General features: G+C 41.4%; 1 protein-coding gene across 6 annotated transcripts in view; it reads left to right on the plus strand.

Annotated features, from left to right (window-relative positions):
• Positions 1-16150, plus strand: part of nfic (nuclear factor I/C) — a 71312-nt gene that overhangs the window by 22318 nt on the left and 32844 nt on the right. For all 6 annotated transcript variants that reach the window (XM_084067597.1, XM_084067594.1, XM_084067595.1 and 3 more), the window contains exons 2-4: positions 4631-4801; positions 5547-5723; positions 7197-7380. In XM_084067597.1, the coding sequence (XP_083923723.1) occupies positions 4631-4801; positions 5547-5723; positions 7197-7380 (532 nt within the window). The remainder of the gene's footprint in view (positions 1-4630; positions 4802-5546; positions 5724-7196; positions 7381-16150) is intronic.

Here is a 16150-nt window from a genome sequence, read left to right on the forward strand (position 1 = left end):
TAACAATTTAAACTTAAAAATGTTACATACCGGTAGTTATTTCTATATGGGTTTGGAGGCCTACGGACCAGTACTCAGTACCGTCGTCCCCTTTCACTGAAGTCAGTGAACACTCTGCTTTACTGTGTGCAGCTTGCGCAGTAGGCTTGTTCCATGGCACCTGCAATGCATGCCTCTGCCATACTGTTACAGTACTATAGTACTATGGTTTGGTCGGGGTACAGAAGTGGCGTGCCTGGTATACATATACACAAACTTATTGGTAGTTGCTGTCATTACCTTCCTCCAGTCCACCACATTGGACCAGAACAGCTGTGTTCAATTGGTAAACCAAAAGGTGCTGATTCAGTTCCATATAATACACAATAAGCTTAGTGGATGTGTAGATTGTGCTTTTATATTTTATCTTTTTATTTTGTGGATACTCTAAATAGCCTGTTCAAAAAACATTCTTTCTGTGTTCATGAAATAAACAACATAATAAAATTAGAAAGTTATCTTTCTTTTCTGTTCAGTTCATTCTGCAGGCCCTTTGTGGGAACAAGCACAGTTGTTGGGCAATGGAATAATTAGATATGTGTCAGTTGGCTTCCCAAGGCTGAGAGTACCTAAGTGTTGCCAGGAAAATTGAGAATTTAAGTTATGGTCCTGTTCATTACAATTTGAGTTTTTTTCAACACACATACCTTATGTTCAGAAAACGTCTACCCTGATACATACTGTATGAAATCCAGTGTAATTTCTTTTTTTTCTCCAACTCAAATAAGTTCAGAGAACTGCCCTGACATGAAACCTTGTCCAATTTGTTTTTCAACACATAGGCCAGTGGTTCCCAACCTTTTCTGGATCAGGGCCCACTTGAAAATTCGGAAAGCATTTGCGTCCCACCCATCTGACCACTTAACATGGCCTTATACTGTAGGCTGCTGTTTGGGCATTTTCAGAACATGTTTATTTCAATGATCGATTCGATCGATTGTGTTCCGGCTTGGATCAAAAGAACCGCCAAAGTATACATTAAGTTCTTATTTATTGGAATCGCTGGATTTAGGCTATAAGTACAGGCTATTGTACAACTGGGCCTGTGCTAACAACAACAACTGTCAACTATAGCTACAGTAATGGTAGCAACCACGGCCAAGCTAATGCTGATATAAAGCTAAGCTAACATCAAGGTAATCCTAACATACCTGTGTTAAAACTACGCTACAGTACAATGCCTATTGGTTATGAGCGGGCTAATGCTGAAACCATGCATGCTCCATAATGGTAATGCTAAAATCGTGCAAACATAATTTTGGTATAGGCTACAGATACCAAAATGTGTCTACAGAGTTGAAGGAGTTTTGAGGAGTTGTTTATTTGTGTCAAAAAAGTATAAATGAGGACAAGGCTTTAAGTGGAGCAGCTCCCTCCAGCTTGACATGGGTCAGAATGACTGACAGGCCAGGCAGAAGGGGAGGGAGCACATATACTGTAGGAAGGAAAGGACTGTCTTGGGTCTTGGAGCTTTTCAGATCAGATTTCTGGCGAAGTTCATTTTTTGAGTTCCACCCAGGCCTCTCAGCTTCATCAGACCACATGGTGAGATTCTTCTCTCTTCTTACCAAGTACTCTGAAAAAAGTGGAGTCTGCACTTTACCAATTTACTTCCAATGTATATACTGTATATTCAAAAAAACAAGGCTACATGTGCTGACTCCACTTCTTTTAGTTTTTAGTTTTCTGTTTATAATAATGCTATGGCGGCTGTCAAATAAGCCCCCCCCCCCCATTTTTGATATGTTACACTTTGTATTCACCCGCGCTCCATCCCTCCCTCTCCATCCATCTATCCATCCATCACCGTAAGCACGCCGTCTTTCTGTCGTATATCGTAGTCCTCGTCTCAGTAAAATGATGTGATGTGCAATCCAGTCAAATAATGTCATTCAAGGTGATATCTGTTTTATAAAACCATGAAGTAGCCTTTACCTAACCGTGTATATTTCGAAAATCAGTTACTATTGCTTTCTCTGTACTGATTTTAGCTTTATCAACTCATGTGCATGACTGCAAAAAAAAACAAGACATTCGCTGTCATGTTTCTCAGGAAAGTGATTTATTCATCCATTGCTGCAATTCAGTGTTGTGGTATTTATTGAAAGAAAATTGCTCTGGTACTCATTACTCAAATGTCAAGTTCGAGTCTGAGCTTATTAACAAATACTCTGCCCATGTGGGGGGACACTCACAAACAGGACCTCATTTAGGTCCCACTCTGTAGCTTAAGAAACCATGTGTTTGGGACACTACTTCTATTATGTTCTATGAAGCAATCTGGTTTTATTGTATTTTATTATATCAATTATTGTAAACTGATGCAGTGTCATAAAGTCACAAGATGCGTTGCTTTGTCAGTAATATATAAGTGAAATTAGTAGTAATGTGTCAGCAATGTCAGTGAAGTTAATGTCAGTGAAATAATGCCAAAAAACGGAAGAAAAAAAAGCATTTTCGTGTTTGCTGATTGAGTGGAAAAAAAACCCGAATAATTATGACAAAATAGTGATATGATCACCCAACATGAATGCGGGAGTGGCTGGCGCTGTATAGATGGACTATCCGTCTATCATGCTAGATAGATAGTAGCCACCAGCAGTAGGCTGGTGGCTACTGGCTACTCTCTCTCTCCCTCTCCGCAGAGCGTCTGCCACAAGGCTACGAGCCCCCCGCCCCCCCCCCCCATGTTTATTTATGCTAAGTCGTATGATGGTGTTGTATGATGGAGTTCACAATGCGAGCTTACAGCCGCTGTCAGACGAAGAAGTATAAATCAGGCTTAAAAAGCAAATACATCATCTGAAGGGAATCCCTGTCATTAAAAAACACCAGACCAATAAGTAAGCTACTGGCACAAACGTCTCTACTTGTCTCTCTTTCTTTCCTCTTCTCCAAATCCCTCTGTTCTGTCTATTTATCCTCCCCCTTCCACATTGCGTTTGTCTGCCTGGTTCTTTCCTATCCATTTACTGTTTTTGTGAAGGGAAAATTATGTTTTTCATATTATGAGCTTTGCGACTTTGTCACTTGTGTGTTCTGACTCTCTAAGGAGCAGTGCATAGGACGTACATTAGGAGACTTGTACTGTAGGCACAGACCTGTAGGCTATGTACTTCTACTTAAAATCTACATTCGAAAACTGCCCATATTGTACTATGCAGTATCTGTCCATCTCTCATTCCCTGTACTCAGCCATGACAGCAATGGTACAACAAAATGGCAAAAAAGTACAAGAAAGAGGAAGAAAGAATTCAAAATAAAACAAAACAAACAAACCCAAACAAATTTAAACACTGGCGGTATGCATTAAATATTTGGTATTTGGCCAAGTGTTTCCTTATTTTCAGTTTCGGCTTCGGCCAAGAATATTCATTTCGGTGCATCACTACACCGAAATGTAATGTGTCAGTAATGTCAGTAAAATAACTAGTAATGTGTCAGTATTAAACATCAGTGAAAAGAGTAGTAACGTCAGTAACGTCGGTGAAAGGAGTAGTATCAATGTGTCAGTAATGTGTCAGTAACATCAGTGAAAAGAGTAGTAATGTGTCAGTAACGTCGGTGAAAGGTGTAGGGTCAATAATGTGTCAGTGATGTGGTGTCAGTGAAAGGTGTAGTATCAATGTGTCAGTAATGTCAGTGAAAAGAGTAGTAAAGTATCAGTAGAGTAACGTCAGTGAAAGGTGTAGTAATGTGTCAGTGATGTTAGTATAAAGAGTAGTAAAGTATCAGTAGAGTGACGTCAGTGAAAGGTATAGTAATGTGTCAGTGATGTTAGTATAAAGAGTCGTAAAGTGTCAGTAATGTCAGTGAAAACAGTAGTAAAGTGTCAGTAGAGTAACGTCAGTGAAAGGTGTAGTAATGTGTCAGTGATGTTAGTATAAAGAGTCGTAAAGTGTCAGTAATGCCAGTGAAAACAGTAGTAAAGTGTCAGTAGAGTAACGTCAGTGAAAGGTGTAGGGTCAATAATGTGTCAGTGATGTGATGTCAGTGAAAGGAGTAGTATCAATGTGTCAGTGTCTTCTTTCATTTTCAGCCTTACTGCACCTGCGCTGTTTTTAGAAATGGCTAGTAGACAAGCCCGTGTCTGAGAGTGAAAAGGAGAGGCAGCGTGTGTGTGTGTGTGTGTGTGTGTGTGTGTGTGTGTGTGTGTGTGTGTGTGTGTGTGTGTGTGTGCGTGTGCGTGTGCGTGCTTGTATGTGTGTATTACTGTTAGCCAGGCAGTGAGCCAGCAGGGCTGTTAGCTGTGACCTTATCCCCATCACCTTTGAACAACAAGGTAGAGATGATTACAATGAAATGTAATCCTACACTGATTACAGATTCTATCTATCTTATCTCTTCATTTATCTACAGTATCTATCAGTCTGTCTGTCAGTCTGTCTGTCTGTCTGTCTGTCTGTCTGTCTGTCTGTCTGTCTGTCTGTCTGTCTGTCTGTCTGTCTGTCTGTCTGTCTATTCTGTCTGTCTGTCTGTCTGTCTGTCTGTCTGTCTGTCTGTCTGTCTGTCTGTCTGTCTGTCTGTCTGTCTGTCTGTCTGTCCTTCGGTCTAGTCGATTTCACATCTGTCTGTCTGGTTTCTTTTCTAGGATGAATTCCATCCATTCATCGAGGCCCTGCTGCCCCAGGTCCGTGCCTTTGCCTACACCTGGTTCAACCTCCAGGCCAGAAAAAGGAAGTACTTCAAAAAACACGAGAAGAGGATGACTAAAGAAGAAGAGAGAGCTGTCAAAGATGAACTGCTGGGAGAGAAGGCAGAGGTGAGTCACATGGGATCCCTGTTACCCTGGCACTGTTAGTGCACTGGTGTTTAACCCATTCAAACCCGGGAACGCATCTGTGTAACCAACCACTTTATCCATAATTTATACTTTGGCTATTCAAAAAAAGCAGATATACAAGCTTGTAGATCTGCTATTTTGGAAAAATCTTGAACATTTGTGCAAATAAAGGGAACATTTTTTACTCAAATCTTTGCTTCTGGGGGTCTCTGGAACAAAATATTTTGAGAAGGTGGTCCGCGGCCAAATACATATCATTCTGTGTGTTCTTGACATGAAGTAGTTTGAGAACCACTGGTATTATGTTGCTATCTATATGGTATGCCATATAGATAGCAACATACGTTTTTCAGAAAGCTCATATGTGTCAGCCCCTAAAAAAGGTTAGAAGACATTTGTAGAATCGGAACCTCACATCTAAATGGGTTAACGTTTCACAAACACAAACTGGTAGTGTGTCAATATGCATTCACACTGGCCACAACTAAACACAACATGCATGCTCTTGTGGTATCTTGGATAAAAACATCCAATGTCAGTTATGCAAGTACGCAAATAGCCTTCCGTGTGAGTGAAGGGTGTAGTTCACTCACTGTTGACTTATGTACAGTTTAGTTTAGTTTTTATTACACTAAAAGATGAACATGAGGCTTTTGTTTTCCCATTTCTCATATTATTGAGTATGTTTTTTTAATTCATTTTCTTCTTTAAATTCTTATTCCAGGTAAAACAGAAATGGGCCAGTCGTCTGCTGGCCAAGTTACGAAAGGACATCAGACCTGAATGCAGAGAAGACTTTGTCCTGTCAATCACCGGGAAGAAGGCAGCGTGTTGTGTCCTCTCTAACCCTGACCAGAAAGGCAAGATGAGGCGCATTGACTGCCTCAGACAAGCTGACAAGGTCAAATACATTTCATTCATTTCATTAATTTAGCAAGAGTTGCACATTTTCATCCTTTGTCCCCAACATAAAAAACAAGCAACTTACAAAACAGGGCATACAGTTAGTACATCATTACAATCAAAACCATAAACAGTGGTGGGAAAGGACCTCACTTTTTTTTTACTTAAATAAAAGTATCAATACTGCAATGTAGAAATACTGTAGAAAAAGGTCCGGAAATCTCAATGTTTTAATTTAAAGGACCAAAAGTAGAAAGTACTCATTATGCAGAATGTCCCGTTTCACAAGTTTTCAAATGTATAAAATGTATTAAAATCTTTTGAAAATAGCAGATCTACAAGCTCGCAATGTGTCACATCGCGACGCATTGTGAGCTTGCAGATCGGCTATTTTCAAATGGCCGAAATGTATAAAGGGCTGAAGTGGTTACTGTATGTTTTGTAATAGTTTTCAAATAATTGTTGTGGAGTAAAAGTACATTTTATTCGCCTTTGAGATGTAGTGGAGTAGAAGTAAAAGTACTGAAAATTGGAAATACTCCAGTAAAGTAAAAATACCAAACATTTTTACTTAAGTACAGTACTTGAGTAAATGTACTTCGTTACTTTACACCACTGACCATAAATAATACAAAAGAATTAAATTTACAAGCTAAAATACTGGTAATACTGCTACTACCTATGTACAAGCTAAGAATGTTGTTCTAGAATGCTCCAGAGGAAATCTCCAAACAAAATTCTTAATCCAAATCTGTGCGAAGATGAATCGTTGAATCTCATTAGGATCCAGACTTCAGGATCGATGACAATTAAAACCTAGCATACCTGTTCTGGGGGGAACCTTTGCCGAAAACTGCTGATCTACAAGTTCACAACGCGTGTATTGTGAGCTTGTGCTATTTTTACAGACGAGTTTTGGTGCCAATCCCGGTCAAGTTTCAACTATGTATTAGTATAGAGGGTTTACGTGGGGGTTTAACCTCTCTCTCAGAGTTAAATGCTGCTTTTGGAACATACCCAGTGCTTCATGCAATGCAATAAAGACTTGCAATTGCCATCAAACGCATAAAAGACGTGTTTAATTCTAGCTAATAAATGTCGCTGCATGTCACCCCCTTCCCCTATTTCCCGTCACTGTGTGCCCTTGGAAAAACAGATTTTCCATGAATGAATCTTTCAAATAGGATTAATATTCTAGGTTGAACACGGTGCTGGTAATCCTGTTAAAATGAATATCCAGAGAGCAATTAGATTATATTAGAGCCAATCTACTGTTAATGATGATAATAACTGTAATCACTGTTATTCTTTCTTCTTGTTATTATAGATGTGTAAGTTGTATGTAGCCTGTTAATGAGAATCCCATTAGAAAGCACAGTGGAGAAAGCCTGGTCAAGAGCAGAGTTATTGCTATGTTAATGCTATTTATAGCTGTGGTAATACGTTCCTTTTTTTTTTTGTGTTGTTTTAGGTGTGGAGGTTGGACCTGGTGATGGTAATCCTATTTAAAGGAATCCCTTTAGAAAGCACAGATGGCGAGCGGTTGGTGAAAGGAGGTCACTGCTCCAACCCGATCCTCTGCGTCCAGCCTCGCCACATCGCTGTCTCCGTCAAAGAGCTGGACCTCTATCTGGCTTATTATGTACAAGAGAGAGGTATGTTCACACAGGCACGGTCACAGGCACAGACGGATGCCTGCATGCACTCACACACACACACACGCACACACACGCAAGCAAGCACGCATGCACGCATACATGCACATACAGTAGACACTTCCACACATGAAGTGGCCATGCTTGTTTGGTTGCTGAGTCTTTAGATGTTAATGTTAAGCACTTCCTAGGATAGGAACACACACAACCACGTGCATGCCTGCACGCACGCACGCACACACACGCGCACACACGCGCACACACACACACACACACACACACACACACACACACACACACACACACACACACACACACACACACACACACACACACACACACACAGATACTTGCATGCAGTACATGCAGTGCCGCTTTAGACTCCACAGGGGCCCTACGCAGGATACGGGACACATGCCTCGCGCGCGATTTTTTGTTTCGGGTTTCCCGCGGATAAAGTTACTTTTTTTGTTACTTTATTTCGGTTTTAGTGTGCTGCGCAGCCTGTGCTAATGTGAACGCAGTAATGCACGTTATTTTCTGCTGAAGGGAGGGGGCGGAGAGGGGGCCTCTTTGATCGGCGGGTAGGCGGGGCCCCACGCAACCTGCGTAGTGTGCGTGTAGGGAGAAGCGGCCCTGAGTACATGCATACATGCATACCATATACAGTATAAATATCCCCACTGCTACTATATAAATGATGATTTCATATAAATTATTGGTGAGTTGGTATCAAGGGATGAACTCTCTGCTTCACACCCATTAGATCAGTGCTATTCACTTGGTTTCTCTATTGGGACAAAAATGTTGCATTGACCGTCCGTAACCAGACAACTAACACTATAGGTCATTTATAAACAAAGGTATTTGAAAAGAGGAGATGCTCTTCTCGTCAGACAGAAGTAGGAAAGGAAATTGCAGTGAGATTGCTCTTGTACTCACCTGTGGGATTGCTGATTTCAGATATTCAAACCATGTACTGTAGTTATCTGTGAGTAGAAACAAGTTGAAGAGTACACTTGGGGATCCACGTTTGAATTGTTGAGTTGACAAAACGCTGTGCTTTATGAATAATAACATTTGGAAAATCAGTTTGTTCAAACGATCCCATTGCATATACTCGATCAGCTTTGATGCTACCTGAGTCATGTTTATTCAGGCTTAAATTGCGCTCGTGTGTGCTCTTTTCCTTTTGTTTGTTCAGATGATCATGGGCCTGGCTAGCAAGCTAGCGTTGTGTGATGCTAACTTCCTGAGTGCTTATTATAGTTATCTGCTCATTGTTTAGATAAGCGGATGCCAAGCTTACAACTCTTACTGTAGAAAATACTTTTACCCTTCCTCCCCTCGGCTCACATCCTTCCTTCCATCTGCCTCTCCCTAGTCCTCTTTCCTTCCTTCCCTTTATCGCTCTTCTATCATAATGCCATCACCTGGGGTGGCTGAGCACACGCACACACACACGCACGCACGCACGCACGCACACGCACACACGCACGCGCGCGCGCGCGCACGCACGCACGCACGCACACACACACACACACGTGCACGCATAGAAAGAGAGTGAGGGAGAAGTAGGTTAGGGGAAGAATAGCTAGTCAGCATTTTATTGTTAAAGGCCGAGGGAGAGAGAACGAGAGAAAAGCATAATGAAAAAGACAAAGAAGGGGTGTGTGTGTGTGTGTGTGTGTGTGTGTGTGTGTGTGTGTGTGTGTGTGTGTGTGTGTGTGCGTGCGTGTGCGTGTGCGTGTGCATGTGAGAGAGAGAGAGAGAGAGTTATAGAGTTGGAACATACAGATAGAGTTTGAGCTGGAACAGAGGGACATGATTTGAGACTGAATAGTAGCCGTACCTCTGGCTTGTAGCCTATGCTCTTCATAGCATTAACAGTTAATAAAGAGATAAAAGAAGGAAGAGAGAGGCTGAGAATACAAGAGTTTGAATGGAGGAGGTAAAAGAGAAAGTGAGGCAGAAGGAGAGACAGAGGAGGGGGGGTGGGGGGCGGGTGGAGAGGGGTTATTGAAGAGATGTGCAAGACAGGAGCAGGAAGGAAGCAATGAGAGTGAGAGAGGTCATGTCAGGTCAGCCCTGTAATTCCACTGTCCTCCTGTAGGGGCAGTGTTGTACAAAACAGCATTCTGTGCAGCATTCTGCCTTCCATGTGTTTTTTATTGCCTTTCAACCGATCATATAACATGACACACGACGTCAGCGTTACTCTGCATAATACGCTGAGGTTATAGATACTTATTGACATCTGCAGCAACAGAGGTTTCTATAGCCGAGGTTTCGTAGCTCTCTGTAGAGATGTGTACTGGCAGCATGGGACCAAATCAATGTTGCCAACATGTAACGAACCAAAGTATGTCAACAAAGGTTGTTGCTCATGCACTGAAACTGTGGGTGAAAGCGTCCTTGTCTATTATCTCTAAAAATGTTTCCGCTGTATCGTGACCTTTTGAACTGTTCTGCGTTCGGTTCTTTCTTTATCTGTTTAATGTAGGGAGATTGAAATAGTTGCTGCTGAAAGGCTTTCGATTACATGATTTCACCAGACGCATTTCTGCCCCTTGCGTATTAGCACAGTTAAACTTTATGCCCTGTTTCCCTGTGTGTGCACACGCGCATGTGTGTGTGTGTGTGTGTGTGTGTGTGTGTGTGTGTGTGTGTGTGTGTGTGTGTGTGTGTGTGTGAGAGAGAGAAAGAGAGAGAGAGAGAGAGAGTGAGTCACTCACACTGTATGGTTGGTTGGCTTGGCAGGGTATGAATTGATGTGAGTTCCCCGGTTATTTTTAGTTTCACTGCGTCTCTCAGACCATGCCATGGACACAGTGAGGGAAGACCTAGATCTGATTTTCCAACCAGGCTAATTGTACGGTAGCTAACTAGATAACTCTACTAGTTTCCATCCCAGTTCCAGCCCTAGCACTACATGTATTTCCACAGCATGGGGCTTTATAGTAAAGAGAGGTGACTTGGCACGGTTTGAGTTCTTGTCTAGTGCTTTTTTTTGTGGCCACAATTTATAAGACATGCCCACAACATTCTGATGTTGTGGGCACTCGAACTGGTCACCCACTAGGTGAAGATCTTGTGGGCTTCAATGTAACTAACGGAACCATACCAGGTCACCTCTCTTCTTCTGTAGGCTAGCTTAAGTTATATAGACGTGGCTTCACAGTATTAACTACACTGAATCTCTCTGCAACGGGTAAGTGGAGAGGAAAGGCCTGGTTGTGTCTTGATAGGGAGGTTGGGTAAAGTCTAGTTCCTGTCAAATATGGGGAAAACGCTGAATGGCCCATTCTCCCCTACATTGCAACATCATCACAACATGGGAACAGTGGTGCAGACCAGTCAGTTCGCTGTGTATTGCATTACAATTTTTCTTGATTGCTTGAGCACATTTCTCCAAACAAAATTCACTTTTGCAAAAACAGCTAACGCTGCCATCAAGTCCCCGAATCGTGTTAGGCAAAATGACACATTTCATTTGCTAAATGCCCTAAGACACCCATGACATCTAGAAAACATGTCACAAAATCCAATAAGTCTACCTAAACCAGCATAGCTTGTCATCTCACAGAACTTGTCATCTATCAATCATTACACAATGGCCCAATAAACTCTAACTGCAGCTTTCAATATGCCCTAACATTGTTCCTCTTTTTTTCATGTGTTATATATGTGTGTGCCACGTACGTACTACGGTATATAGACGTACTTATACATACGTACGGTATGTAAAGGCAAGTAAACATTCTACCACAGCATGGCCTGTATGCTTGTTTACTAAAAGCAGTGGTTTCTCTCACACAGTTGTATGTCAAGGACCCCCAAATTGATATGTATTTGGCCATACTGAAAGCAGTGGTTTCTCTCACACAGTTGTATGTCAAGGAGCCCCAAATTGATATATATTTAGCCATGAACCGTCATGCCACATTGTGAGCTTGTAAATCAGGGTTCTACTTGAAGCAAAAGTTGACAAGTAGCCAACGCTGGTACTGTAAGCATGGGACCACAATGTGTTGGATCATAGTGAAGTACAATGCATAAAGGACACTATGTGCGTGCTCTATTGTCACCAAACCCCGTAAAGGAGAGTGTTCTTTCGGGTGGAGTATGCACTGGGTTTCATTGAAATCAATGGGCGGGGATTCTCAATGCCTCCTAGAGTTCTTTATTAACCCATTCAATCCGTGAACGCATCTGTGTCATTTTAGATTTCTTTGGCTATTCAAAAATAGCAGATATACAAGCTCATAGCAGCTTGTAGGTCTGCTATTTCTTTGTATTATCGTGGAACATTTTTGCCCCTTCTGGGGGGGGGGGGGGTCCCTGGAACAACATATTTTGAGATGGGGGTCCCCGGCCAAGAAAACATTTTTAGATATGTATTTGGGCACGGACAACCATCTCAAAATGTTTTGTTCCAGGGACCCCCCCCCCTCCCCCAGAAGCAAAGATTTGAGTAACAAATGTTAGCTTTAAAAATATATATATTCAAAGATTTGCATACATTTTCAAGATTTTTCAAAAATAGCAGATCTACAAGCTGCTATTTTTGAATAGCCAAAGAAATCAAAAAATGACACAGATGCGTTCCCGGTCTTAATGGCTTAAGAGCTCAATGCTTTACTCCTGCCACCAGCACATGGTTGTCTTGGAATTCTGTAAAGACATTTGTGAGAGAAAAAAATATGTTTTGAGGATTACATAAAACAATGGAAAAACTGTTTTACATGATATACTCCAGTAGTATTGAGATACAGTAAGGATACAGTCTCTTACCGATTCTCATTCCTGAATATTCTCACGATTGTTGCCACAGTTGATCCCCTGAGATTGGGCTGGCCAGCCTCTCTCGCTGAAAGGCTGTGATCGATGACATGATCAATAACTGTGACACAAGATTTCATCAGAAACATTGGCTCTTTGTCTTCCCCTTTGAGTTACTCTCTGGGTCCCTGTTCCTCTCCTTTGTACTTGTCCTTGATCTCTCGTACAGTACTTGCTCCATTCTCGCAAACACACCAACTCAGAGTTGACTCTTTCATACTCTTTCATGTAGGACTGATTGTTGATTGAATGAATGTGCAAAGAGGTTTTGCACACAGAAGAGATTCACTAACAATTATGGAAGCATTTTCTGACCAGCTGACACAAATACTTTGTTTGACATGATTTACTTTATTAGATTTTTGTGGCTTTTGTATGGAATTGTCTTTACTGGTTTGCAAAAAGTGTGCTTAATATTTGCATTGTGTGTGAAAGCAATGAGAAATGACTTTGTGTTTAGCCAAAAAACAGTAAGTCATGGTCATGAATGATTACAGTGGACCACTGTTTCATTCAAAGTGACTTAGCGATCGAGAAAAACTGTAATGGGGAAAGTTAAACAATAGCCTTCTGTTGCAGATATTTTCCACGTAATTTTGGACAAATTCCAAGCTACAGCTATAGGCGATTTACATTCTGATTTCTCACTGACATATTGTGAGAGAGAGGTTTACATTTTTTTTTGCCACAATGGCTGATATGCTGCCCCCTATTGTCATGGCAGGGAAGAGCTTGTAGAAATTACTGCGTTCAGCTCATTATATCTGGATGAGGCACTGAAAATCCCCAGCCACTTATTTCAATGACAGTTGCTCACACAGCGCATACTGTCCTCCTTCCGTGTTTGGGCCAGTTGATGACATCATGGGCCCATAAGCAGTGGTGGGAAAAGTACTCAAATGTTTTACTTTAGTAAAAGTATCAATACTGCAATGTAGAAATACTCTGTTAGGGCGCGCTCCCACCACACTTTTATTTTACCTCTGGGGTAAAATAAGCTTGTAGCAGATCTACAAGCTTGTAGCAGATCTACAAGCTCACAATGCGTCGCACTGCGACACATTGTGAGCTTGTAGATCTGCTATTTTCAAATGGCCGAAATGTATATAGGGCTGAAGTGGTTAATGTATGTTTTCGTTTTGTAATAATAAACGAAATCCACAAAGTAACTAGTACCTAAAGTTTTCAAATAATTGTAGTGGAGTAGAAGTAAAAGTACTGAAAATTGGAAATACTCCAGTAAAGTAAAAATACCTAACAAATGCACTTAAGTACAGTACTTAGCAAGTAAATGTACTTAGTTACTTTACACCACTGCCCATTAGTATGCACATTAGTGTCCTTTTTCTACTTCAGTGACGTCACAGCACCACGGTGAATCGAGACCCTTTTGCTTGTTCATGTTTTGGCCCCAAACGTGCAGTACAAGAGTTTGCCACTTGACAACTTTTACTGCAAAACGTCCTCCTGGTCCTGGGGTCTTGATTCAGCTATGGACGGCCACAGCTGAACCTATAGAAAGACCGTCTCTGGAAATCAGAGGGTCCCCGGTGCGCTTCCCGGCCCCCGGCCTGTACTGTACGTGTCAAAGTGTCTCTGAGCAGGGCATTTAACCTCTTAACTGCTCCCTGGGTGCTGTATTAATGGCTCCCATTGCTCCTAATACTTATGATGGATAAAATGACAAATTTCATGTATGTGCAAATGTACTGTGACAAAAAAAATACTCTAAATGAGTGGGAACCGTCCATATTATTCATTTATTGACAACAAGCATATGTACAAACAAAAACATGCACATTTTGGTCAAAAGGATGGCACAAGAAAGCCCAGAGGCTTATTTCCATTGCGGTCCCATAAATTCAGTTAAAAAACAATAAAATACATAATTTAGTAAAATCAGGACCATGTGGTATTTAAAAAACTCTTTAGGGGCGACTTAAAACTAGAAGACCCAATCAATTTTGTGACTGTAGGCGACCCATTCCATGTGATAGCTGCAGAATACAAAAAAAGAGGGTTAACGTCCACTTGTGCAAAGTTTTCCCCCTTTTTCTTTTATAACTTTTATACGTTTTTTTTATTTCTGTCAGGGTTGCCAGATCTGCTTATTATAATTTCCCCGCAAGATTTTATTTGAAAATAGCCGATCTACAAGCTCACAACGCGTCGCATCGCGACGCGTTGTGAGCTTGTAGATCTGCTATTTTCAAATAGCTGTTGTATATGTTAAAGTGCTCATGTGGCCCATAGTTGCTTCTTTTGGGCTGGTTTTCCTAGACCTGGCTGCTTGTTTCTCTCACAGAATCTGGCAACACTGATTTGGTATATTTTCAGTATATTTGGTCTATTTCTAGTAAGATTACTAAACAAACAGGGCTACCAGCAAGTAGGCTGATTTAACCACTTAGCCTGCAAAACCGTAAGCTAACCTGTATTATATTTTGAGGATGATTTCTGCAGCTATTTCTATTGTTATTTTATTGTTATTTTTCTCTTGCTGCTGCACTGTCGAGGAGCCGAAACCCAACAGTTTCTCTCTTATATATACACGTGTATAATGGGATGTAACTGTAACTTAATCCTGAACCTGGCCTGTCTCCCTAAGGAGGAAGGATTGAGGGCAGGAGGGAGACTTCGGGGCACGAGGCTCAGAGTGACAGTGGATGGAAGAGAAACAGAGATATCGCAGCCACTCAAGCAGACAGTCTGCATGGCTTGAGCTTAATGCACACCACATGGGTGAAAGCTTACTGTACTATAATGCAGTGGTTCGCAAAACAGTTGAACCGTTTTGAAAATAGCGAAAATAGCCCATCTACAAGCTCACACAACTCCATGCATCTCAGCGTGTTGTGAGCTTGTAGATCCGCTATTTTGTGCTATTTTTACAGCTTTTTTGCCTATGACATGCACAAAATAGGGACGCCAGGTTGATTGAAAGTGGTTAATTTCACTATAATTTCACTAGCTAGAGCAGTGGTTCTCAAACTTTTTCATGTCAAGGACCCCCAAATTGACACTTATTAGCCCGCGGACCCCCATTTCAAAAGATATGTCAGGGACCCCCATAAGAGAAGATTTTTTTTTACTGCTCTAGCAGTGATTCTCAACCATTTTAATTTCAAGGACCCCCAGTTTGACATGCATTAGGGCTACGGACCCCCATTTAATGGCATTTCTATCACTTGGACCACAATTTATATTGTAAAATCTATGTCAATTTAACTCTGAGAGTGTACAAATGGAACCAAATGGACCCGTTAGTTATAGACCCATAAGGGTCCATTTGGTGCCTAATCTATCATTTAGCTGGGGACCCCCTGGAACTCCCTCAAGGACCCCTGGGGGTCCCCGGACCCCACTTTGAGAACCAATGAGATAGAGGGTCATTCAATGATAGAATGTATAAGAGTATAGTATAGACCAAAGTGGGGTCCAGGGATTCTCTGGGTTCCAAATGGACCCTTACACATCTGTAACTCTGAGAGTGTACAAATGGAACCATTTGATTCCATTTGGACACTGAGTTATGGGGGTCCTTGACATTTTAACAAGAACCACTGGTGAAGATGGTTGTAAAATTCTGTACTTAATCTATTCTTAACAACAAACATATTCCCTTATGGGGGAACAAATATTTCGTGGCTTAACACCTATCAATTTGGGAGTTCTTGACATGAAAATGTTTGACAACCACTGCTCTGCTTTAATTTATACTGGGAGGCAAAGGTGAAGAGGGAGGGGGGAAGAAAAGAGGAAGGAGATTAGTGGGGATGACAACTTAAAAAAAAGACAGAGATGAAGTTTCCCTGACCTGAGAGCACACGGAGAGCAGCTCTTAGTGCTGTAGGGGTAAAGAGTAAGATAATACAATAGACCGTAAAAATTAATGGACAAAGAGCCATTGTTCTACAGACCGTAAATT

Source organism: Gymnoscopelus microlampas (assembly GCF_963454915.1).
Source record: "Gymnoscopelus microlampas genome assembly, chromosome: 9".
Lineage (NCBI taxonomy): Eukaryota > Metazoa > Chordata > Actinopteri > Myctophiformes > Myctophidae > Gymnoscopelus > Gymnoscopelus microlampas.